The sequence below is a fragment of the Chelonoidis abingdonii genome, chromosome 5, assembly GCF_003597395.2.
Source record: "Chelonoidis abingdonii isolate Lonesome George chromosome 5, CheloAbing_2.0, whole genome shotgun sequence".
Lineage (NCBI taxonomy): Eukaryota > Metazoa > Chordata > Testudines > Testudinidae > Chelonoidis > Chelonoidis abingdonii.
The window spans coordinates 26,544,416-26,567,463 of record NC_133773.1 but is presented as its reverse complement, the minus strand read 5'-3'; the positions used below and the strand labels follow the sequence as shown (position 1 = coordinate 26,567,463).

General features: G+C 40.1%; 1 protein-coding gene and 1 long non-coding RNA gene across 3 annotated transcripts in view; one reads left to right on the top strand and one right to left on the bottom strand.

Moving 5' to 3' along the window:
• UNC5C (unc-5 netrin receptor C) overlaps window positions 1-23,048 on the top strand; it is a 385,127-nt gene that overhangs the window by 314,861 nt on the left and 47,218 nt on the right. Inside the window, exons 8-11 of one of the 2 annotated variants that reach the window (XM_032762594.2) lie at window positions 16,228-16,284; window positions 17,971-18,162; window positions 19,871-20,215; window positions 22,817-22,904. In XM_032762594.2, the coding sequence (XP_032618485.1) occupies window positions 16,228-16,284; window positions 17,971-18,162; window positions 19,871-20,215; window positions 22,817-22,904 (682 nt within the window). The remainder of the gene's footprint in view (window positions 1-16,227; window positions 16,285-17,970; window positions 18,163-19,870; window positions 20,216-22,816; window positions 22,905-23,048) is intronic. The other variant, XM_032762595.2, reaches the window with a different exon arrangement.
• On the bottom strand, window positions 9,481-13,606 carry LOC116814766 (uncharacterized). Its single transcript, XR_004371340.1, has 3 exons — window positions 13,504-13,606; window positions 10,729-10,824; window positions 9,481-9,691 (listed from the first exon to the last, which is right to left on the bottom strand). It is a non-coding gene; the product is annotated as an uncharacterized LOC116814766 (long non-coding RNA).

Genomic DNA, 23,048 nt, shown 5'->3' with positions numbered 1-23,048 from the left:
GATGTAAAGGGCATTGTAGTGTGGACGGGTACAGCGTTAAATCGATTTAACGGCCATTAAATCGATTTAAATGCGTAGTGTAGACCAGGCCTGAGGCAAATCCTCTGTAAATCCTGTAATCCTGGAATAAATGGTGCAGCCTAGTCCTTTCAGCATTCTGTGCCAGTTTTGTGTGGTGGTGGAGAATGGAGGTAGAGCCATGACCATTGTAATGGTCTGTGCCTTTTCTGAGACCCTTTTCCAGCCACCCAAGTGCACCACTTTCAAGTGACAGGCCTGTACTCTACTTCTCTTTGGGGTGGGACCTTGTGTTCCTTCCACTGTCTGAATGGTTGTGCTAGGTTATGCCCATCTGGTTGCCGAATTTGACACCTCGCAAGATTGATGGGCATAGCACCTCTAAGACTTCCCTTCAGGAGTTGGTGGAGAGTAATATTATGCAGTGATACAGAAGCAGCTTTTTCAAGACAGAGGATGATTTTTTTTGCCAAAATGTTCAAAGCACTCAGAGAAATGGATTTAAAACAAGAGAGAGTGGTAGGCGCAATGTCTTACCTATGATTGGCATTCCCCTGAAGGCCCTAGGTAGATATGACTTAGCCTTGGTATCATCTGTTCTCTACAGCCTACTAGCTGCAGACCCCGACTCACTGATAGTCTGGGAGTCAGCTTGCATCCCTGTCGGTGCTCATTGGCATTCACTGAGCAGCCTCTCTCAACAAAATCAATCCCCCCCCTTTCCTAGGCCTAGGGTCCTATAACGGTTTAGTACCCTTTTTTGATCCTAGATTTAGCCTTGGGAAGAGTAAACCATTCTAGTTTGATTGGAGCCTGGTGAGGGGTATTATCCAGTTAACATCTTCCTCAAGGACTTTTACCTGTGTCATTGTTTTGCCTTTCCTACTTGGTCCCTGTAACAACTCCTTCTGATCTAACTCCATATCAAGTAGCCCACTATAAACATTATAATGCACCATATACATAAAAAAAACCCTGCAGATATTTCCCAATTCTCCACAGCTATGTCCTCTTGTGTCTTCCTTTGGGGTAATTTTGTACCCCCCAGGAGCCAGGAAGAAGCAGCCTCTGACCTCTCCCAAATGCAAGGACTTATATTGTTCTTGGCCTATATGTAGAGTGCTTGGGGGAGGTAAGAAGGCTCCTTCCAATGTTCTTCCCCAGCTGTGCACCCATGCAGATGCCAGGGGTAATCTTGTCTACAGTAGACATAATTACACACTAGCTAGAGACACCTGCAGAATAAATAAACTCCCTTATGGGAAAATACTGTTTCCTGTGTCAAGATCATGTAAACAGACTTGCTGCAGGGTATCTCCTCTGAGGTTTGGGCAAAGTATTCTTCCCTCTTAGTCCACAGAGCTGCTGTAGTCTCTGCAATTCTTTAGCTCAGTGGTTTGAGCATTGGCCTGCTAAACCCAGGGTTGTGAATTCAATCCTTGAGGCAGCCATTTAGGGATTTGGGAATTGGTCATGCTTTAAGCAGGGAGTTGGACTAGATGATTTCTTGAGGTCCCTTCCAACCCTAATAATCTACGATTCTATGATTCTTTGGAGGAAACAGGTAGTGGATCCATGTAGCTTGCATCTCGAGCTCTCTAAAGCTACTACTCCTCACCCTTATATGCAGCAATGTGGAAGCTGAGGGTCTATGTCATAAAGGTGTGCAATAGGAGTGTATCAGTCTCTCTGCATCCAGGGCCCTTCCCACCCACAGAAGAGGAGGCAGGGTTTGCCTCTTTGTGTAGTGTAGATTTAGGAGTCTATATCCAGTATAGCATCACTTTAAGAGAGAACCTGTTGTTTAGTTATTCATTTGGATATTTATAGCTCTGCCATAAACAAGCACCCATCCAATGCTCTGGGTGCCCTGACTAGTCTTTTAAAAAACCCAACTTTTTAACCAAATGACACATCTGTTACCCCAGATCAAACAAACTCCCAGAAATGTAAATAGAACAAAATGAATTGACCTCTCCATACATCCCCAGCAGCTTCCCTTATCATCATTATTGCTAGGCCCATCGTCTTACGGGTCAGGAAGTTAAGATGGATGATGTAGCTCTCCCTGAAGGTTAACAAACTCAGGCTCTTTCAGACCAGAGGAAGAATCTAGTTGAAAAGCCTTGGTGACCTACAGAGAATACCTTGCCTGTTGACCTCCCTCTCTGATACCAAAGAGGCTCCAGCCCACTGTCTCTGATGGTCACAGGAGAGAGAGTCTCATGGATAGATGGGTCTCGTGGTGGATAGAGCTTTTATAGTTCAAAACCAACATCTTCAAAAAATCAACCTGGTAAAGCCGACCATAGGCCTTTGGCACTGTTCATTTGCACACACAGAATTGGTTCTAGGTACATTACTTTGTTCCTTTTTTATATTTAAATGAATTTAAAGCCAGACTGATAGCGCTGGAGACAGAAGCTGTCTGTTCGCAGAACAGGTACAGCATCGGCAACAGCACAGGTTTCAACACACTGACCCTCCAATATGCCTCAGCCACTAAAAACTTAGAGGAGAGTTCAGTCTTCAGGACCATCCTGGTGTTGGCCACTCCACTATGACTGCCAAGAGGTTCCCAATAGTCAAGGGTTATGTTGGGTTTTTTTGTGAATTTGACGCCGATTCTCAAGGAATTGAACCATCCCACTGAGTCTTTCAGATGATACATTAAAAATGGAGGTCCTATCTGCACTGCTGGTTCATTAAAGATCTGCTGAACTTTTAATAAGAACAGTGGTTGGTTCCAATGGCCTTTGCCAAAATTTGCCTTCTTCCACTCCTTTGCATTTTACTGTACTGCTTTCTGATTCTTTACCTGGCTGCAGCTCTCCATCACCCAAGGGGCTGCAGTTGTATCTATATAGTGGTTGTATGTTCAGAGTTGTATGTTCAAATAGGCCACAGAAATGCCATTAGCTAGTATGCAATGATTTTCAGTCACTACCAAACAGGGCTAGATTTGAACAAGTGACCTAGACATAGAAAAATCTGTATCGAAACCCTGAGCTATCCAATCTCAAAACATGATTTTGCCTTCAGTTTTCCAGTTTAACCAAAAACATGGCCACATCTTCATTTGAGTTTTGATGCTTTGAGTGACAGCTTCATGAAACCAGCTGTAATTTTTCCATTTTTATTTTTGTGGGGGAAGCTGAACTTTTCTCTAAAAGTAAAAAAAAAAAAAAAAGTCATGCTAAAGTAAAGTTATATGACACCCTGAAAATATGGGTTTGTAGTGGGGAAGCTAATGTATCCTTAACTCCAGTGGTGTGAATGAGCCATTATGGTAAATTAGCAAGAAAAGAAACCACCTCCACTCTAAAGAGCTCTTTATTACCAGATTATATTTAGACAGGTGTGTGTCATCTTTGGCTATATGCATAAGCAGAGTCATTTAAGCAGAAATCTCATGAAAACAAATTCATAATGCTGCTGCAGAATAAAAGCCCCTGTAGGGATCCCATTTTTATGTAGATGGTATATTGCATTTTATTTGTGAAAGTGATTGCTAGGAGTAAAGCACAGATCTTTGAAAGGAGAGAGGGCGACGCTAATGTGAATCCCACTCTGCATTTTTATATGTATATGGAGAGTGGGAGGAAATGAAAATAATATACAGTTGCATATTGATCTCCTTAGCTTCAGGGGTTGAGATTATCCCTCAGTGTTGGAGTTTAATGGTAATGTCTTTATACGTATGGGGTTCATATACCTGTAAAACTTACAATCCTGCTCCATAATCCATCACTGCTGAATAGACTGATTTGCCACACTTCAGCTCTGTGCCTGCTATTCTTTCTCTTTCTCAATTTATGTAAATCCATTCAGAACACTTTTATTTTTACTTCTGTATAGGGTTGGGTTCCTCCAGATGAACTCATAGTGCATCTGTGTGCTGAGCTAGGGAGGAACACAGGACCCTTTTCATTCCTGGAACACACTGAAATTCATTACGGATTATTAGATTTTCATCTGGATTGAGTTGGAATTAGATTTTTTTCATAACTCGGAGGCCTTTGAATCCAGATCACACATTTTCAAAGAACTCCCAGCAGCTTTCCCTTGTGGGCACATGGATAAGAGCCAAGGGACCCAAGATCAAGCCGTCTGTGTGCTTGGATTCTTTTCTGATTTCTACTTCGTTGGCTGCTTAATTGCATGCTATGCAGATTCTACCCATTAGAGCAGTTTCTCCCTTCCTTCTCAGAATCAGTCTTCATCAAAAACTGATAGGTTATCAATTAAATATGGTAATGTGGAGGTCTAAGAATTATTAAATAGCTTCTTGTAACAAGAGCGACTAACCCATTGCTTTGACAGAAACTCACCTGTAAAAAAATATATATATATAAAAGAGATATCCCAGGAAATATTGGACTGAATCAGTCTAATTTACAAGCCCTTTCTCTTCCAGTCTATTATTCACTACACTAACATCACTTGGGCAAATCAATAAGCTCTTTCATCAGACTGCCCCAACTCCAACACAGAGCAGCAGTCTATACCACTATCGATTTCTGTGTGGGGATGAAAAGTGTGGAGCCTTCCCCATCCCTTGTAATTACAGTATTTTACACCCAAAGCTGTAGTTTCTGCTTACCGCTAACCATGGTGTTTCTGGTGCAACTCTGCTGTCACATTTATTCAGACTAATGATCTTGCTCGTGTACACACACACTCCTATTCAGTAGCTAGTATTTTTCTCTTAATATGAAAGAATGAATAAGCATTAAACTAGCATGCCCGCAGAGAGACAGGAGGCAGATTGAAAAAGAAAAGTAATTGCAATGAAAATTTAGGACAACTGTTACTATTGTAAGCCTCCAGATATACTGTATCACCTAGCAGGAGTCTTTACAATAATTTAATAATTTATTGTAATAGCATTAATAAGCCCTCAGCAACATCATCTACTGTGTGTGTAATAAAAACTGGCACCACCCACAGTAGTTAAATTATTTACCACCATATTTGCAGCATATCTTATTTGAAGCACAGAGATTAGGTTAAATATCACAATGCTTTGAGATCCTTGCCTGGAGGACTCTATTGACATTCAGAATAATCCATATTATTCATTGTTTTAATAATAGTAATGTCAGTCTCAGAAGAGTATATAATTTGTCATCTTTATGTATTAGAAGGTTAACACTTCACATTTGTCCACGTTTTCCTGCCAAGCATCTATTACATAAGTTGCTTCTTGAGAAGGAAGAAAGGTTAACCTAGTATTAATGTCTGCTGTGCTTTCTGTCGCAGCAGTTTCTTGCTGGAACATACATATTCTGCACATGTGCTGCTTGTTCAATGTAATACACCAGAATCTTCTGATGAAATAAGCATGTTTCCCCTTTTGGTTTGTTTTAAAAGGAGAGGTGCTGTGAAGAATTGTAGCCCAGAGTAACCTGATGAGAACCTAGAGAACTTCACTGTGTGAAGAGTAAGGGGATGTTTTTCAGAATCAAGGAGGGAAGCAAAGTTGTCTCAAGGGAGATCACAACAGAAGCTAGTGTGTGTGTAAAAGAATGAAAGGAAATCCTTTATTAAAAGCATGTGGGTTGAGAAACAACTTTTAATATGTTCAGTCTCCCTGCATACTAATGTATCCACCTCGCCAGCCTTGCTGAGCTCTTTCAGGAAGAGCTGCTTTAATTTAAAGGATCTTCTCATCGTTTCTTCCAATCCATTCCTGGGGGAGGATTTCTGTAGCATTTGTTATTTGATATAAAATTCATCCAGATCTACAATTCTGTTTGTTTAACCTGCTAATAAACAATGGGTGAGATTTTCAAAGCACTCTGATGAGTTTGGACACATCTTCTTACTATTGTTTGTATTACATTCATGCAAAAAGGCCCCAATTCAGAACATAGTTCCTCTGTGCTAGGCGCTGTACAAACACCTACTGAGAAACAATCCCTGGCTCAAAGAGCTTATGATCTAAATAGACAAAAGGCAAAATGGGAGACAAGGTCCCACAGCAGGCCAATGGCAGAGCTGGGGATAGGACCCAGGACTCCTGATTCCCAATCCACTAGAGCACTATACCACTCCATTAATTTTAAGAGAAGATATTTTTTCTAAAGCCTTTGGACTGCATTGAAAATGTCAACTTATATTAAGCATAGCAGCATGCATATATGAAAGAAACTCCAAACATTCTTCTTGTATATCTTTAATCATTGTAAATTCCCTATCTCTTCTCTTCTTTTCTCCTTTATTCTTCCCTCATACCCCATGCCTAATAATGATGATATATAATAATAAAAGATCTTCTCCACTTAGATGAAGAGAAAGACATGTAAACTGATAATAGATGTCTTGTTGATGCAGACCCAGATAGAGAAACAGAATAACCAGGGCCCTACCAAGTTCACAGTCCATTTTGATCAATTTCATGGTCATAGGATTTTAAAAATAATAAATGTTATGATTTCAGCTATTTGAATCTGAAATTTCATGGTGTTGCATTGTAGGAGTCTTGACTCTACTACCCTTACTTCTGTGCTGCTGCTGGCAGTGGCGCTGCCTTCGGAGATGGGCCACTGGAAAGCGGCAGCTGTTGGCTGGGATCCCAGCTCTGAAGGCAGTCACTGCCAGCAGCAGTGCAGAAGTAAGGATGGCATGGTATGGTATTGCCATCCTTGTGTGCTGCTGTCTGCAGAGCTGGGCCCTCCGTCAGTAACCACCACTTTCCAGCCACCCAGCTCTGAAGGCACCACAGAAGAAAGGGTGGCAATACCACAATCCCCCTAAAATAACCTTGCAACTCCCTTTTGGGTCATGACCCCCAATTTGAGAAATGCTGGTCTCCTCCATGAAATCTGTATAGTATAGGGTAAAAGAACACAAAAGACCAGATTTCACAGGGGGAGACCAGATTTCATGGTCCGTGACACGTTTTTCATGGCTGTGAATTTGGTAGAGCCCTAATAATAACATAATGATAATACATAGTGCTTAGTTCAGCCATAGATTTCAAAGCCCCTTACAGAGATGAGTAAGTATCACTATTCCCACTTCACTTGACTTAGCAAGGCACAGAGAGGTTACATGACTTGCCATGGGTCAAACAGCAAGTCAGCATCAGAGTCATTCCAATCTCTTGATTCCCTGCCCCAGGCTCAACCCAAAGGTTAAACTGCAGCAGCAAGACTGAAGGTACATAACTCAGTGAACTCTTGTAATGGAGGAAGCAGTTTGTAATTGAATATTTTAAGAAATCTCAAATAAACATAATGTTGATCTCTAATTCTGAAGTCATTGGCGCTCTTGGGGTAAGAAGTAAGAAAACTAGAATAAAAGAATTATTCTGGTCTTTAGTTTATAGAGCTGTTTAGTCTGGTGCATGTTGCCAAACAGCTGCCTGAATATCCTCCTCTTGTGCCAGAAGGAGCCTCTTCTCCAGCAGGGTTAGCATCTCATTCTCCTCTTTCAAATCTCTCTTCAAATTTCATTTCTTTTGCCGAGCCATCTGCCACTCATCTCTATTTGGACACTCCCCTTCATCACTTCAGCTCCTGACCACACTACAGTGGCATGGCAAAGCAAAGCAAACTCCAAGAATTGCCAGTTTAATATGAAAACTCAAATGCAATCCTAGGCTTGTGTGTCTGTGCTCTACAAACCCAATTTAAAGTGTCTAGGCCTTTCGGATTTTGAGACATGACCCCCAAAATATGGGATAAGAATTAGCCAAAAGGGCAAACCACTTACCTATTAATCTTCCAAATGTCAGAATTGCCTGGGTTAATTCACAGCAAATTTTAGCAAAAAGTTATTCTTCCCTTCCACCCACTTCCCCACACACATGTGATGTGTGAACTTAAACTGAGAAAGGACCTTTCTAAGGATTTTAATTAAGAGTCAGAAATCTAATTTATAATGAAAACATAGTTACAGCCTTAACTATGGAATATCACAATCTTCCCTTCACCACCAAGGAGAGAGGGACTCTCAGTAAAAGCCAGAGTCAACAAATGAGTAAGTAGTAGGAGAGATTCACGAAACCTCAAACCCCATGCTGTTGTCTCACTCCAAAACTTGTCAATAATAAGACCTTCAGACGTAAGATGAATTATGGTGAATTATCTCTAGGATGTCTGATGTCACATCTGACCTTTGACATCATTAGTGCAGACATAAAAGGCTTTCTATATAACAGCAAGTGTCTTAGTAATAGAAAGAAACTGGACATATTTCTTGTGGTTGGCTTTTAGGAACTCTAGAGACTTTTTTCGCCACAAAAAAATATGATGACCTTGTAGAGATCACATCATCTGTTTATGTGCTATTGCTGCTGGGAAGCAGCAGGGAAGGAAAAAGTTTATGAACTGCTATTGTAAGAGAAGCTGCAGATTATTCTTACTATAGGTATTATTTATTCCATAGGAAATCTATGTTAGGAGAGCATTAAGAGAGCACTAAGTCAGAATATATTATTTCTTTTAAGGATGCACTTATACCCTTAACTCTGCCCTCTTGTGCATGTGCAGAGCCGGATGTTTGTCTCCACCAATGTCTCTATGGTCACTCTACTGTTACAGAGGACATTGAGACAAGCCCTAAAGGGGATGGTGAGGAGTCTCATAATGTGGGAGAATCTCTGTGCTGGTATACAACACTCCCTCCCGACGAAGGGAAAATGATGGGTGTGTGCTGGACTGCAAAGGAGCATAGCTGGATTATGCTAGCTCTAACTGGCATAATGCTCAGAGGGCCTAAAAGAGCCATTGCAGCCAGATTGCTCCCCAGGTTCAAGAGGACAAAAATCCACCTTTGTCCACTGTCCCTCTGAAGTGTGCTCAGCAGAGTCCTGGCATACCCAAAGAAGTGGCCCACGGTCTTTTATTACTCGGTCTCATACCATTTTTCAAATACAGCTTAACATTGTACCACCTTAGATGCAGGTGTGCCGTGGCCCCTCTTCTTCCTCGCCTCAGTGCATGAGGGAAGGAGCACACTTTGCAGACAGTTGCAAGGTTCCACACTGGCTGCAGGACCCTTCGATGGCTGTACTTCATAAAGCCTCGATGGGACCCTGCTCGGACAGTGCAACTTTGCACTGCAGGATCCCTAGCTGCAGAAATGTAACCCTGTGAGTTCATCGTTCCTGTATTTTATTTCTTAATACAGGATGTGTTTTAGTGTCAAACATTAATGAATGTGCAACCTCTACCATGGCTTTCCAGCTGATTTATAGCAGGGACACCAATCCCTTTTCTAAAGCATTCACTCAGTACCCTTTCTACTAAAGCAAACAGATAAAGGCCAAAAAGAAAAACTGAGAAAACAAAGCAACAGTTTGTTTCTCTGTAGGTATATTACAGCTTTCATCACACCTTTGATTTCATAGAGAAAGGTTAAGTTTCTAAGAATTTTTTTAAATAGCTTATTTGAAGTTGTATATATAATTGCAGACTCATTAATGATGTTAGAATATTTTACTTTTCTGCTTTACCATAATAGAAAATAGAATACAACATCCAAAAAAGAAAAGAAAATACCCACATCTTCCTTTAGTAAGTTGCTTGCATGACCATGCAATTCAGAATCTCCATTTTAGAGGAAGAATGAGATCATGGATCCAATCCTCCATTGGTATGAGTCACTGGCATTACGCCAGCAGAGAACGGTGGTGGCTGGGTGCGCTTGTGTTATACATGAAGCACTTAAAGGAAGGAAATTCCAAGTGTTAATGCTGCTGCATCAATATTAATTCAACCAGTTTGTACATTTAATTGTATCCATTAATAACAAACAGTACTATACTGTATTACCGTTTATAGTTAACCAGGAAAGTAGACATGCATGCACATGTGCAGTGTGGCTGAGTTAACGCTGTCAGGGCACCTTCGGCTTTTGCAGGCTCCCACTCTTTGAGCACTACACTTGATTTGTCACCTCAAGTTTGCATTAACTAACAAACTCGCCATGGTCAATGAAGGTTTAGATTGGAGTATGGGACAGAAATGGCATTAATGGTATGGTTCAGTGCCACAGTAGTGGGACTGCAAATACTTCAGGGCTGTGCTTATAGTGTTTTGACAGCTCTTTCCATTGGAATTTTTAAAAAAATGCATATGGAAACATTCCTATTGGTTAAAGATTTTACAAGATATAAATTGGCGCTGATAATTTTGGTTGACAATGTCACTTTAAAGTAAGGAAGGAAGATACTGCTGTTGAGCGTGCTGAGCTTGGAAGTAGCAGGGTATCCTTAACTGAAGCGTCTTTAAAATAAGGGTAAATATGTGTCACTCAAACAACAACTCCACACACCAAAAAACCCCAAGGGCCTGATTCAGATGCCACTGAAGTCAAAGAAAAAACACTGATTCTGAATCTGAATTTACTCAAACTTTTCAAAAGAATTTTCTGGGCTGAGACCAAGTGCAGAAAATGTCAGCCACCCAAAAAATGAGTCACTGGAAAAGGAGATTTGAATGAAAGTTGAAAGAACCTTTATAGTGGGCAATAGCCTACTGTCCTATATTCATTCATAGAAGAAACCACATAATACATGCTTTACTGAGTAGTATTCAAAGACTGGAACCAATTTTCATATGTGGGTACCTTAAGAGAATACCAAATCCTGCCTTTAGACACCAAAATTTGAAATTATGTACCTACATGCCCATTTTCTATTACTTAAGTGCTGATTTGAGTGATCATATTTGCAAGACTTTGGTTGTTGTGTTTAAGTACCTTGGTTTGAAAATGTGTCCATCACAGCTTCATGATTCAGAATGTATTGACCAATCAGTAACAACATATTACTACTCCATTTATAATTCTGCGTTCCTGTGTAAAAGCAGAGAAAGAAATAGCAGTGATTAAATGCTCATGTTTCTCTTCTCCACCCTTGATGAGATTAAAGGGCAGTAACTTTGGAGTTCAGAAAAGGAAATATTGTTACATCAACTTATAAATCCACCTGCTGAGTTCACTGCCACATGAGGGCAGGAGACAGATAGCGTGGCTGGATTTTTGAAAGACCTGCATAATTTTATGACCATTGGTTACATCTGAAGCCTCGTGTGCAAGGCAAAGTACAGAGCATCTGCAGTTTAAAGATGGCTAATGATAGGTTCAGATAGAGTGCATTAAAGTGAACAGGCAGATCTTGGATACTTTATTCATTCAAGTTTGTGCTATACAAATTAAAAGTGCCCATCATAAGCTCTGGGTGACCATGAGAATTCTTAAAATACGTTCTCCCCCCCACCCTCCCAAAAATAGATCCTAGCAATTACCTGCAGACAGAATTATCCTGGCAGCAGCATAAATATAACAAATATTTAATAAGACCCATTAACAAAATCACCAAGGAGCGCTCCCCCAACCACTCCCCGGCCTCACCCAACTCCCTGCGGGGAAGGAAGAAAAGATGGGTCTTGCAATATTCCCTGGAGGTTACAAGTTCTATTATGGATCAAAGAGTGAAGAAAGTTCCAAAGACCCTCCTAGCCGCTTTACTTGTTTTATACCACGGGGAGAAAAGCCATCTCCTAGATAGGTAATGTCTCAAGTAGCTTTAGGGTTGCATAGATAAAAACCTACAGCCCAGAATCAATCCCTGAACCAATAGGCAGCTAGTGCAGTTCATACAGCATATGTTAGGGCAGGGATCCTCTTTTTGTTTGTACACTGTCTGGCACAGTGAGGTCCTGGCCCATGGCTTCCAGGTGGTACTGCAATGCAAATAATAATAATAATAATAATAATAATTATTATTATTATTATTTATTATTATTAATATTTAACAATAGAGCAGAAGTTAATGTGCTTGCAAAGAGAAATCTACTTAGCAAGTGGGCTGCTGAATTTTGCATCAGCTGTAGTTTCCAGATGGACTGAAACAATAGCTCCATGTAAATCGCAGTAGTCTAATTTTGAGGTGACAAAGGACGTAACATGATGTAATAGTATAGAAGTCCACATCCCAGTAATGATTAGTGTAGACCAAAAATTCAGAGCTGCTAGGTTGGCGACTACGGACATCTCTGGAAATTTTGAAAAAGGACTCCGGGGAGTCAGTCTCGTAACTTTTTGCATAATTATCTTTCAGAGTGATGAATTTTTCCATTTCCCAAATATCCCATCTCTTAAAAAAGAGCCAAAGTATCTTTTGCATGGATGGGCTTTTCTTCTCCTCTGCAGGTAAATTATTTTAGGGGACTTTTTGCCACATGAAGAGAAATCATCTCTCTGCTTATTAATTCTGCTACTTTCCCACAAAGGCAAGCTGTTATCCGGGTACCACATGTCCAGAAATTTTGTCCACTTAGTTACATCTTGGTGTCACTTACCTATTGCCTTTGGCATGAATCTGCTTTCTGGAAGTCAGAGCAGAAGAAAGGGAGTCAGGATATGTGGTTTCTGTTTCTAACTTTTGCGGTATATCTACACTTACAAATTGCACTAATTTAATTAAATCTGTTTCTAAATCTATTTAGTTAAATCTGTGCAATCCCGTAAATCGATTTAAGAATGACTGATATTGAAATTTAATTAATCTCAATGGATATAAGGCAGTCAAATGTCTTTTCTACCCACAAAAGTTAACTAGACCAGTACAACCCTCTAGTGGATTATATCAGTATAAAGGATGTTTATATCAGTACTGCTATTCCCGTAGGGGAAAGGGAATCAGTTATTATGGTATAAGGCACCTTTATAACTGTTTCAGTTTAAAAAAAAAAAAAAAAGCTCACCTCTCACCACTTCCACTGAAACAGATATACTGGTACAAAAACTGTGTAGAGCAGGCTGTAAACTGAAGAGAGTTGCACCAATTTAATTAAATCAATTTAGAAATGAATTTAGTTACATTAGTGCAATTTCAATGTGTAGACATGGCCTCTGACTGACTCACTGTATGTGACTTTGGGCTAGTCAATTAACCTCTCTGTGTTACTATTTTCTGTGTGTGAAATGAAGATAATAAATACCTCACTCTGAAAAGCATCTGAGATCTTCAGCTGGAAGGGCCTATAAGTGTAAAGTATAATTATTCATATTTTTATTATTCCAGCAGTAACATGCACAAGAAATAAACAACAAAGCACCAAAAGAACCTTTGGAAATGTTATATTTCAAAACAAGCCAAGTGACAGGCTTAAGTTACTTTCCTCAAAGCAAGTTACTGACTGTGAAACCAGCTGCTCAATGCATGAGTCAGCAGCACCAGCAGCAGAGTCAAAGCATGTTAACAGCACCTTTCTTAGTTCCCCTCCTTTAAAATTTTTATAATACCAGTACAAGTCCCTTAGGTACTTGGCAAACAGCACTACTGATACAGCCGGTAGGGGGAATATCATTTTGCATGGCACTCACTCTGAAAATGGGAGGGAAGCCATTTTTCATTATCATGGGTACTAATCTCAGCAGGTTTGCCTCATTATCTGAAGAGAATGTCCTAGCTCATTGTTTCAGAGTGGGATCAGATGGGCCAGCGTGAAAAACTGTCTAAAGAGATACCTGTGTTGTCATTCCAGAGGGTGGCAATAATCTCATATCCCCCACTGCCGCCGTCATCAGAGTGTGTCCTCAAGCCTTCTGCCTGTCTCTACCATTTGAATTCTCTCCCTCTGTTAAAAGTGAAAGGAAAAGTTATTTTTTTAAAGCTGTTTAGAAGTGCAGTTTTACTTTGAATTGTGACTTTGTAAAAATGGCATGGGAGGGCTCCTTGCTTATTATCTCTCAACAATTTCCAAAACAGTTGTGCTCAATTGTTCTGCAAAATTCAGCCTGGGCTTTGAAAGACAAGCCTGGAATAAAGGTCATAAACAAGAATAAAAAATTCTGCAGGCCTAAATTATGCCCTCAATGGCACTTGTGCAACCCAATGTGGGTTTGCACAGATGCAGCTGATTGGAATTTAGTAACCAGTTCAGTTGCTGATGCACAGGAGGGAATAGAATCCAGCTGCTTTGTCTTAGATGTATTGGCTTTGAAAGGCTAACAGGCCTAGCAAGCAGTAAAGCTTTATTTTTTCCATTTAAGTAAATAGATAGGACTTTCAATACTCACGCAAAGCAGATCTTCTGAATAAGATGATGCCAATATTTTGTAGCTGCCTTTTCATGAAAGTTGTACTGTTTTAAATTCATCAGTGACAGAGTGTATATAGAGTTAGAAGTTGCAAATAAATATTTTTAACAAATAGAAATCTATGGTGTAGTCACATCAGGATAAATTTGACCCAGAATATTTAAAATCATCCCTGTGTTTACTTACCCATGTTAGCTCTTTTGAGTGGCAGTTACTATAGCTCATCTATATTTCATAGCAAGGGTGACACAGGACTCTGAACTCAAAACTTGCCAGGTTAAAATAAAACAAAAAACAACTTTTCAGTTCCCCTGTAATGCCCCATCATTTTTTTGGTTTTTAGGGAATTTTCCTATTATAGCGCCATCTATTTGCTGGATTTCAGAAGGCATCTTTGTCTGCTGCAGGAAGGACATCTAAGACTGAATTCTTCTCTCACTGAGTTTAATAAATCCAGAGCAATTCCACTGATGTCACACCAGTGTCACTGAGAGAAAATTTAGTCCTGTTTCACCTCCCCACAGTAGACCAAGATATCTTCAGGTTTCCACCAAATCCCTGAAGTTTTCATATTGTATGGTGACACTGGTGCAGCTGCAAACACTAGCATGAACTTTCCCAACCATGGACTGACTAACGGTGCTCTCACTGCCCCAGACTTTCAGCAGTTGCTTGCCTGACTTCTCTCCTTAAGAAGAGCTCTTTGTAAGTTCCAAAGCTTGTCCCTCTCACCAACAGAAGTTGGCTCAATAAAAGATATTAACTCACCTCGTCTCTCTTCTCTCCTTGCATCCTTTTCATGTCCTAAACTCCAGTGTTATGAGTTCACTAGTATGAGAGAGAAACAATTAAAAATGCAAACAGGCAAACCTCCCTCAAGGAACCATACAAATGAGTGAGGAATATAATATTTATAAAAGTAAGCGCAAGCCTGGAATCATTGCTGGGAAATAAGGCATAATGCTATCCCATGGTGCTGCAGCAAAGTGCCTCTATCATAAAGAATACCTCTGCCTGCCTCTAGTATTTCAGTTAACAGCATGGTTATGTGACAGGTAGTTAGCTTTCATAAACACTTGGTGTTTTTGCAGTACGGCTTTAAAAGTGCCACAGCCTGAGCACAGGAAAGAGAGTCAGGCCCTCCAAAGTTCTCATTTCAGCTTTGACAATGACTCCCTTTGTTGCCTGGGGCATGTCATTTACCTCGCCAGACATGATTGACTTCTATGGGACTAGTCTTGGACCCTCTGACTCATTTTCTGCATTGGTAAAAAGGGAATAAAATAAATGCCTACTTCTTGGGGTGATAGCACCAACCAGCTAGAGCAACTGGAAGAGAAAAAGTGCTACTATATTATTGTAGGAGATGGAAAAGAAATAAAAGAAAGAAGGAGATACTCTTACTGTTGATCTGTTTTGGAATAAAACTGAATTATGTTCTGATTTTATCAATATTACACTAGGCCTTCAAAGATTTAAAATAAATAACTTTATGACCCCAGCTCCTCTATTGATTTTATAATGATTTCAAATCGAACACATTCAGTTTCCAGTTCAATTTGCTGGCACCCTGTGGAATTCCTATTGGATTCCTATTAGAGACAGGATAAAATAATTCCAAGGAAATCCAAAAAGAGGGTTTTCTGTATGGGCTTTGCTCAGCAAATGGGTATTTAACCTCTGACCAATGACGACAAGTCTCCTTTAGCTCTATTAAACCAACAGCAAGCCACTATAATTAAATAAAAAAACTGTTTAGAGCCCTACTGAAAATGTCCTGGGAATTAAACCATATGGCAGGGGTAGGGAAAAAAGACTTTCCATATGCTAATGATGCTTGATGTCTGAAATAAATTAGATCCATTAGAGTTTATGCTCAATAAAAGAAAGACTTTAAGCACTCCAAAGTTAGTGACTCGAGACCGATTTTGGCTCTGAAATTCAATCTGCCTACTTATTAATTCTTAGTGAGGCTCTGGAGCAGACAGGAGATGCAAAATCATAATTCTGTGCTGAATCAGAATTGTAAAGTACCATGGGTTTCTTTTCCTCCTTTTTTTTAATTAAACCATTTTTCATGCTTTGCTTTTTTTGGTTCCCCTCATTAATTTGATTTTGTTCCCATTTTTGTTTAATTTCTTTCTTTTTAAGGTTTCATTTATCCTATTTCAACTGAACAGAGAACCCAGAATGAATATGGATTTTCTTGTAAGTTTAATGTTTGATTTTATGTTTCTGATTACTGATGTGATGCTGTTACTTGGCTCAAGATTTACTTTTAGCCCAGCTACATGTGCATTGGGAAAGAGGGGCTTAATGTACAGCATGAGTTGCATCCTGCTTGCTTAATGGGAGGGAAGGAGGGGCAGTGTTACAATTGTCAATAGACTCGTGAGAGAGATAAAGTGAGTGAGTTCATATCTTTTATTTGACCAACTTCTGTGGGTGGAAGAGACAAGATTTTCAGCTACACAGAGCTCTTCTTTGGATTTCAAGTCTGTTTAGCTTGAAAGCTTGTCTCTTCCACCAACAGACAATGGTCCGATAGAAGATATTATCTCACCCACCTTGTCTCTCTCATATCCTGAGACTGACACGGCTACAACAACATTGCAATCAGCTCATGTGGCATGATAACTGCCCTCATTAATAGGTGGACAAAGGAAAGGGGATAAGCTGGTGCTTGAAAGCCAGAAATCAAAGGGAGAAGCCTATTCATATCTAAGGAGGAGTAGAAAACTGTCAAATATGAAATTATTATAAACGTTTGATTAAAAAGAGAGAGAGAGTATGGAGGAGATATAGCATCTTCAGGCTGGAACTCACAGTTCTGCTTCCTGAGAACCTGTTGATGAACAAAAGTGGGTTGCATTTTGAACAATGGAGATTTTAAGAATACATAATAGCTAAGACCAGATAGAGTCCCTTTCAACATCTGCCATATCTCACCTGCAAGGCAGACTGGCTTACACCTCAGAAAAGCAGAGAACAAAAAAATTCCTTCACGTGCTCTAAATTAAATCAAAATGGTGCATGAGAAAGATTTGATTTGTTTGCAGTTTCTTCACTCGGTATGCTTCTAATAGTGGAATATTTCGCTACACACACAGCACATCAATTTTTAATCATGTATTCAGGCCTTTTGGAAACATATCTGGTAGAAAGTGGTGCTAGGTATTACCCTGGGATTAGTGCAGGAGTTATAGTATAAACAGGTAGCAAAAATCTCATGGGCAGATCTTGTTCCCAAAGGAGAGCTTCAGTGAACTTGGCTTCCTTTTGTAAATTACAGCATTCCTTGTTGAATTTTGCTTTCAGTAGATGGTGCTTGCTTCAGCATTTGTCCAAGTATTCCACTAATGAGATCTCAGCTTTATTTTGCTCTGTTTTTGCAGGTTTTTTGTCTCAAATGGGGTGTAGGGTGACTTGGAATATTACACTTAGAAAAATATTCTAACTCAATACACACACATTATCTGGTCATGCCACAAAAAGTGGCCTTTTATTTTTAAAGTAAGACGTGAAGTAAAAAACCTTTTCGTTATCCAATGTACCACTAAATTAACATTGAATTTTTCATCAGGAATTGATATGGTATTATACCCCGTTTAGCTAAATTTGCTGTATAAGTCTAGTTATAAATGGTTTGTTATGCTGCCTAGTTACTAGATAGATAGATATATAAAGCATGAGAAAGTAACGAAGAAAAATCTAGGATCATTTTTCCTCTGAAAGGAAACAGCCCTGTTATACAGCTTTGGAGATGAATTTTCAGTTAACCTATAAGAAAGGTAACAAATGTCAGAAGGAAATGACAGTAATACGGATGTATACTCTTGGAAATTCCTGTGACCAGATACCACTGAACAATGTTTAATTCTTTTGTCCCTCCAGCTGCTCCTGACTCAGATGATGTAGCTCTCTATGTTGGCATTGTGATAGCTGTAATCGTGTGCCTAGCTATTTCAGTGATTGTGGCACTGTTCGTGTACCGGAAGAACCACCGTGACTTTGAGTCAGATATTATAGACTCCTCGGCACTAAATGGCGGATTCCAACCCGTTAACATCAAGGCTGCAAGACAAGGTTAGTTGTCATTTCATTTCATGTAGATCAATTCAGGCAGATGCTTAAGGAAATGGTCTTCAGGGTTGTATGAATTATAGTCACTGGATGCTAGTTGCCCCTTCATAGAAAAAAGACAGGTTATGCTCATTTGTTTCTTATAGTCAAGTGCTAAAACCTTATCCTGGGATTTTTCAGACCTACTCTAGAGCACGAAACAGAGGAGTATAAACTTCAGGAGAAAAGGAGTGAGAGGGACACACAGAGACATGTAGAAATAAGGGTTTGTATATAAGTCAGTGTCAAATACACCATTGGGTACAACAGAAACAGGATTCACTCTACCATGTCTTAGAATAATATTCTAATAAAGTAATTCCATCACATTATATTTCCCATTTTACTGTCTGATAATCATATTTACTGTGACCTCTCTGTCTGCATGGAGAGATGTGTGGGGAGGTATTTACTACTGAGAGATGAGACATTGCTCTGGCGCAAGATTCAGTGGGTGGAAAACGTAATAAATTTCTGTCACCAGTTAATAATAGCATAATTATTTGCAGACATCATCAGACAGAAAATGAACGTACAAAGCCAAGACTGGCTCTTGGAAGCTATACATTTGGGCTGAAACTTCTGGCTTTTGATGTCATCCTTTGAGTATTAAGGTTACATAAAGAAAAAAGTAAAACTGTCTAGAGAGTTGTAAAAATGGAACATTAGCAGGGGCAGCACTTTCTTTGCCAACGGTTTCTTTAAAGCTAAGCTGCAGAAGACACTGTACAACGTACCATTGGTGACAATTCTGCGCTGGCTGTGGGTGATGAGGAAGATGACCCCATAGGTCTTTTCTGTCTCTTCTTTCTATCATTCTGTCTTTAGACTGGTTGAATAAACAGGCTAATGATTCTCATACTTAGCATTTATGGAAGGAATATTAATTAATAAAACTGGTTTTGTCATAGAGAGTCTCTTGTACTGAGATCTGACATGTCATATTTGAAGTCAGCGTGCAGACTGGAAAAGAATACTGGTTAAAAATCCTTGGAGTAGGGTTGCACTTCAGTTTTGTGCAGCAATTAGATTCCATAGCGATAGGGCCTATGTAAATCCCTGGAGATGTGTGGATGGATACAAAAGGAGAAGAATATCAGTCCATTAGGGCTTTGCTCTTCATTCCCTTTGTGGAAGAAACAAACTCCACTCTCAGGTTGGAAGCAACAAAATCAGAGACAGCTTTATTCAGGACATGCAACTGCAAGGGAAGAAAACAGCTGACAGAGAGCATCTCTGCCTCAGTTTCTCCAAAGTACAAGCAAAATAACACAGGCATTTACACCTCTTTGTGATGTGCATTAATTAAAAACATCTGCATTTTATTTAGGCTATTTGCTATCTATTCACTATTTTCTCACTTTCTCTTCTCAAACATCGTTATCTCAAGACTAGTCACGCTGACTATTCTGCTGTTTTCCACTCGCTTCTGATGTGAGCTCTGCTTCTACAGGTTTCACAATATTAGGCTAAGACTTGATAGAACAGTTGCTCTGTCTCTGACACTTACATGGCTGCACTTAAACCCTCTCTTCCTTTCCCTGCTTCCACACCTTCAATATGAAGACACAAGTAGAATGGCACCACTAAATCTTCACCCAGAAGGAAGTCTTCAGTGAAGGGGATACAGCCGTGGGTAATACCTTGTCGTTTTTTCTCATTTCCAACACAGATCTCCTGGCAGTGCCACCAGACCTCACATCTGCTGCAGCCATGTACAGAGGTCCTGTCTACGCCTTGCATGATGTCTCTGATAAAATCCCAATGACCAACTCTCCAATCCTTGATCCACTGCCCAACCTGAAGATCAAGGTCTATAGTACCTCGGGTGCAGTCACCCCACAGGACGACCTGTCTGACTTCTCATCCAAGTTATCCCCACAGATAACTCAGTCTCTTCTGGAAAATGAGACCCTGAACATGAAAAACCAGAGTCTTGCTCGACAAACAGACCCATCATGCACTGCTTTTGGCACCTTCAACTCCCTTGGAGGTCACCTGATCATTCCCAATTCAGGTAAGTATTGCACTTATCAGCTTCAGAGGTACCTAGTGAGATTCAAAAGTGGTGGTTGTCTGGTGGTTATTTAGTCAGAAAAAACAAGGTCACTCCTTGGAATCTGCCTTTTCTATGTTTAGCCAAAACAGCATTTTTTTTCCATTCAGGTTTACTCAGCTATTTCACATATCCTTTCTCAAAAGTCCTGGCCTTCTTTAACAACAAATCAGAAGACCATGACCACTTCCTTCAGAAATATTAGATCTCAGAACTTCCCTGTGTGAAATGGGATTCAGCATCCTTGACCTTTTCCTTTCATACAGATCCCCAAAATAAACCAAACAACCCAACTTCAAGCCAGAAAGCCTCACTGTTGTTATCATGCATGAAAAGGACAAATTAATTAGAAAACAAATCAGTTGTTCCAGTTCCGGTTTGCTGCAGACTGTGCAGTGCTGAAGCAAGATAGCAGAATACTAATTTTCTGCAGGTGATTGAATAGTTTGCCTAACAGAGATTACATAGCAAAGGAAACCGGGACATTATGTGTGTCTTTTTCTTATTTCGTTATTAGAAGCTTTTCAGGAACTGCACAAGTTAGTAAAGAAAAAAATAAGTTCTGTTTACAGCTTGGAAAATGGCTACGCTGTTATTTAGCTGGATGTAGGACCCCAGTTAACCAAAATTTTCAGTTAATCCAACTCCAGTGTGATGGCTTATTAAGAGAAGTGGGCTGGGGTGGATATTCAGATCTGCTAGAATACCAAATCTTCACCACATTCAGGGCCAGCTTCTTAAGTGCTCAACACCAGCAACCAGGACCAGATTTAAAAGAAGCAAACAAAAAATGCAACTCTGTTCCTATTTAGACACCAAATGAAATGGTTAGATTTTCAAAACCCCTTAGCCTCTGGTGATCCCTATTCTTCTTACTGGATGCTGAATGCTTTTGAAAATTTAATCTGTTTAATTTACGGGCCTAAATCGGTGCTGAGCTGTTCTGGAGGAAAAAAAAAATCTGGCCTGATTGTCGTTTGCTGAGCTCTGTTCAAAATCTAGTCTATAGTGCTTTAGACCTTAAGTTCAGGATCTTCTTGTTAGAGGTCCAGTTCATTCTCAGGTTACTTTCCACCATGCTTTCCACATGTACTGCAAAGTCTGTTAGACATACATCATTGAATTCCCATATTAACTTCAGTTTGTAGGTGAAAAAGTACATATCTATTGCTAGGGGCACTTTAAAAATAATCAAAACATGCAGGAACAAATATAGCCATCAGCTATAACCCAGTACAGTGGGCTGTCTATACAGCTTCCAGTAATATTTACCCACCAATTAACAGTCAAAAGTCCTTATAATCCCACCCTGTACATCTGAGGAAATACATGAGTGAGGCAGCATGCCCAGAAGCTTACTGTATCTGGGCTGTGACAGACCCACAGGGAAACAAGTTCCAAAGTCAAAAGGCATTCATGAAAAACAGCCTGCCAGCTGTACCCTCCCTTCTAAAACAGGGGGGAGGGACTCCAGCTCAAACACATCCACTGGTTACAAGAGTGGATGTACTGTATATAGAGAGAGGTGGTATCATGTAGCCAGGCCCCAAACTATTCATATATCGCAGGGCCGGCTCCAGGGTTTTTGCCGCACCAAGCAGCAAAAAAAAAAAAAAGCCACAATCGCAATCTGCAGCTCTCCCGCCACTGCTTCAGTCTTCGGCAGCAATTCGGCGGCTGGACCCAGTCCGAATTGCCCCCGAAGAGCTGGATGTGCCGCCCCTCTCCATTGGGTGCCCCAAGCACCTGCTTGCTGGGCTGGTGCCTGGAGCCAGCCCTGATATATCGATGAGGACTGTCCAGTGCATCATTTTGTAAGGCCATTTCTTCTTCTTCTTACAAACACACACACCCTTGTGGATATTCTGTTCGTAGGTTTGCTTCAGTTGTCTAGTTATAATTTTATGCAGGAGAAACTAAAATCCCTACCATAGATTTCTGATCACTCCAGTTCAGCAATAGCAGCTGTTGCAGAATTGGCCAGCTGAGTGGGCTACTGAGTACTTGTGCCTCGTGGCACATCACTAATTGTCACTAACTTGTGTTTAGTGCATGGCAGACTTGACTGGGTATTGGAATTCTGGACCACTCTTTATGAATGGACATATAAGGGATGTCAAGTATCCCCATTTTGTCCTTACTATTGTATAATTAGAAGTTAAGTACATCTGAACACTGAATGCTGACCATGTGACCAGCTCCTCTCAAAAATAAATGGTTCTTGTTGTTTCCTGGGCCAGTATTCTGCTGTTTGGGGATTTTAGTGTTGTTTTTTATTAAAAAAGAAATGCCTGGGGAGAGATGTTCCATTACAGCTGTTTGAAATTTTAGACAGAGCTGTTGGTTTTCCCCACATTTTACAAGGTAAGCAACAGAGTAACCATCTGTTTGTTCCTTAAATAAAACAAAAGGGGAGGGAAAATATCCAGTTCTCGACTGCAGTAATTCAAAACAGACAATGGGAGGCACCAGGGTGACCTGCATGTAGGGCTTTGTCTTCAAAATCTCCTGTCATTCTTTCTTTCTCCGTTTCCTTTTATTTGTGTCTCTTCTGTTTTGCAGGTGTAAGTTTGCTGATCCCTGCAGGGGCTGTTCCCCAGGGAAGAGTCTATGAAATGTATTTGACAGTTCACAGGAAGGAGAACATGAGGTAAAAGACTCTACTTGGCATGCATTTGCTTGAGCACTAATTATGGAGGACAGGATGAGAGAAAATGTGCTAACTAAAATCTCTGATCAGCAGATATTTATGCAAAGCCAATTGTGTTGAGACTGCTTATTGGTTTTAAAGCAG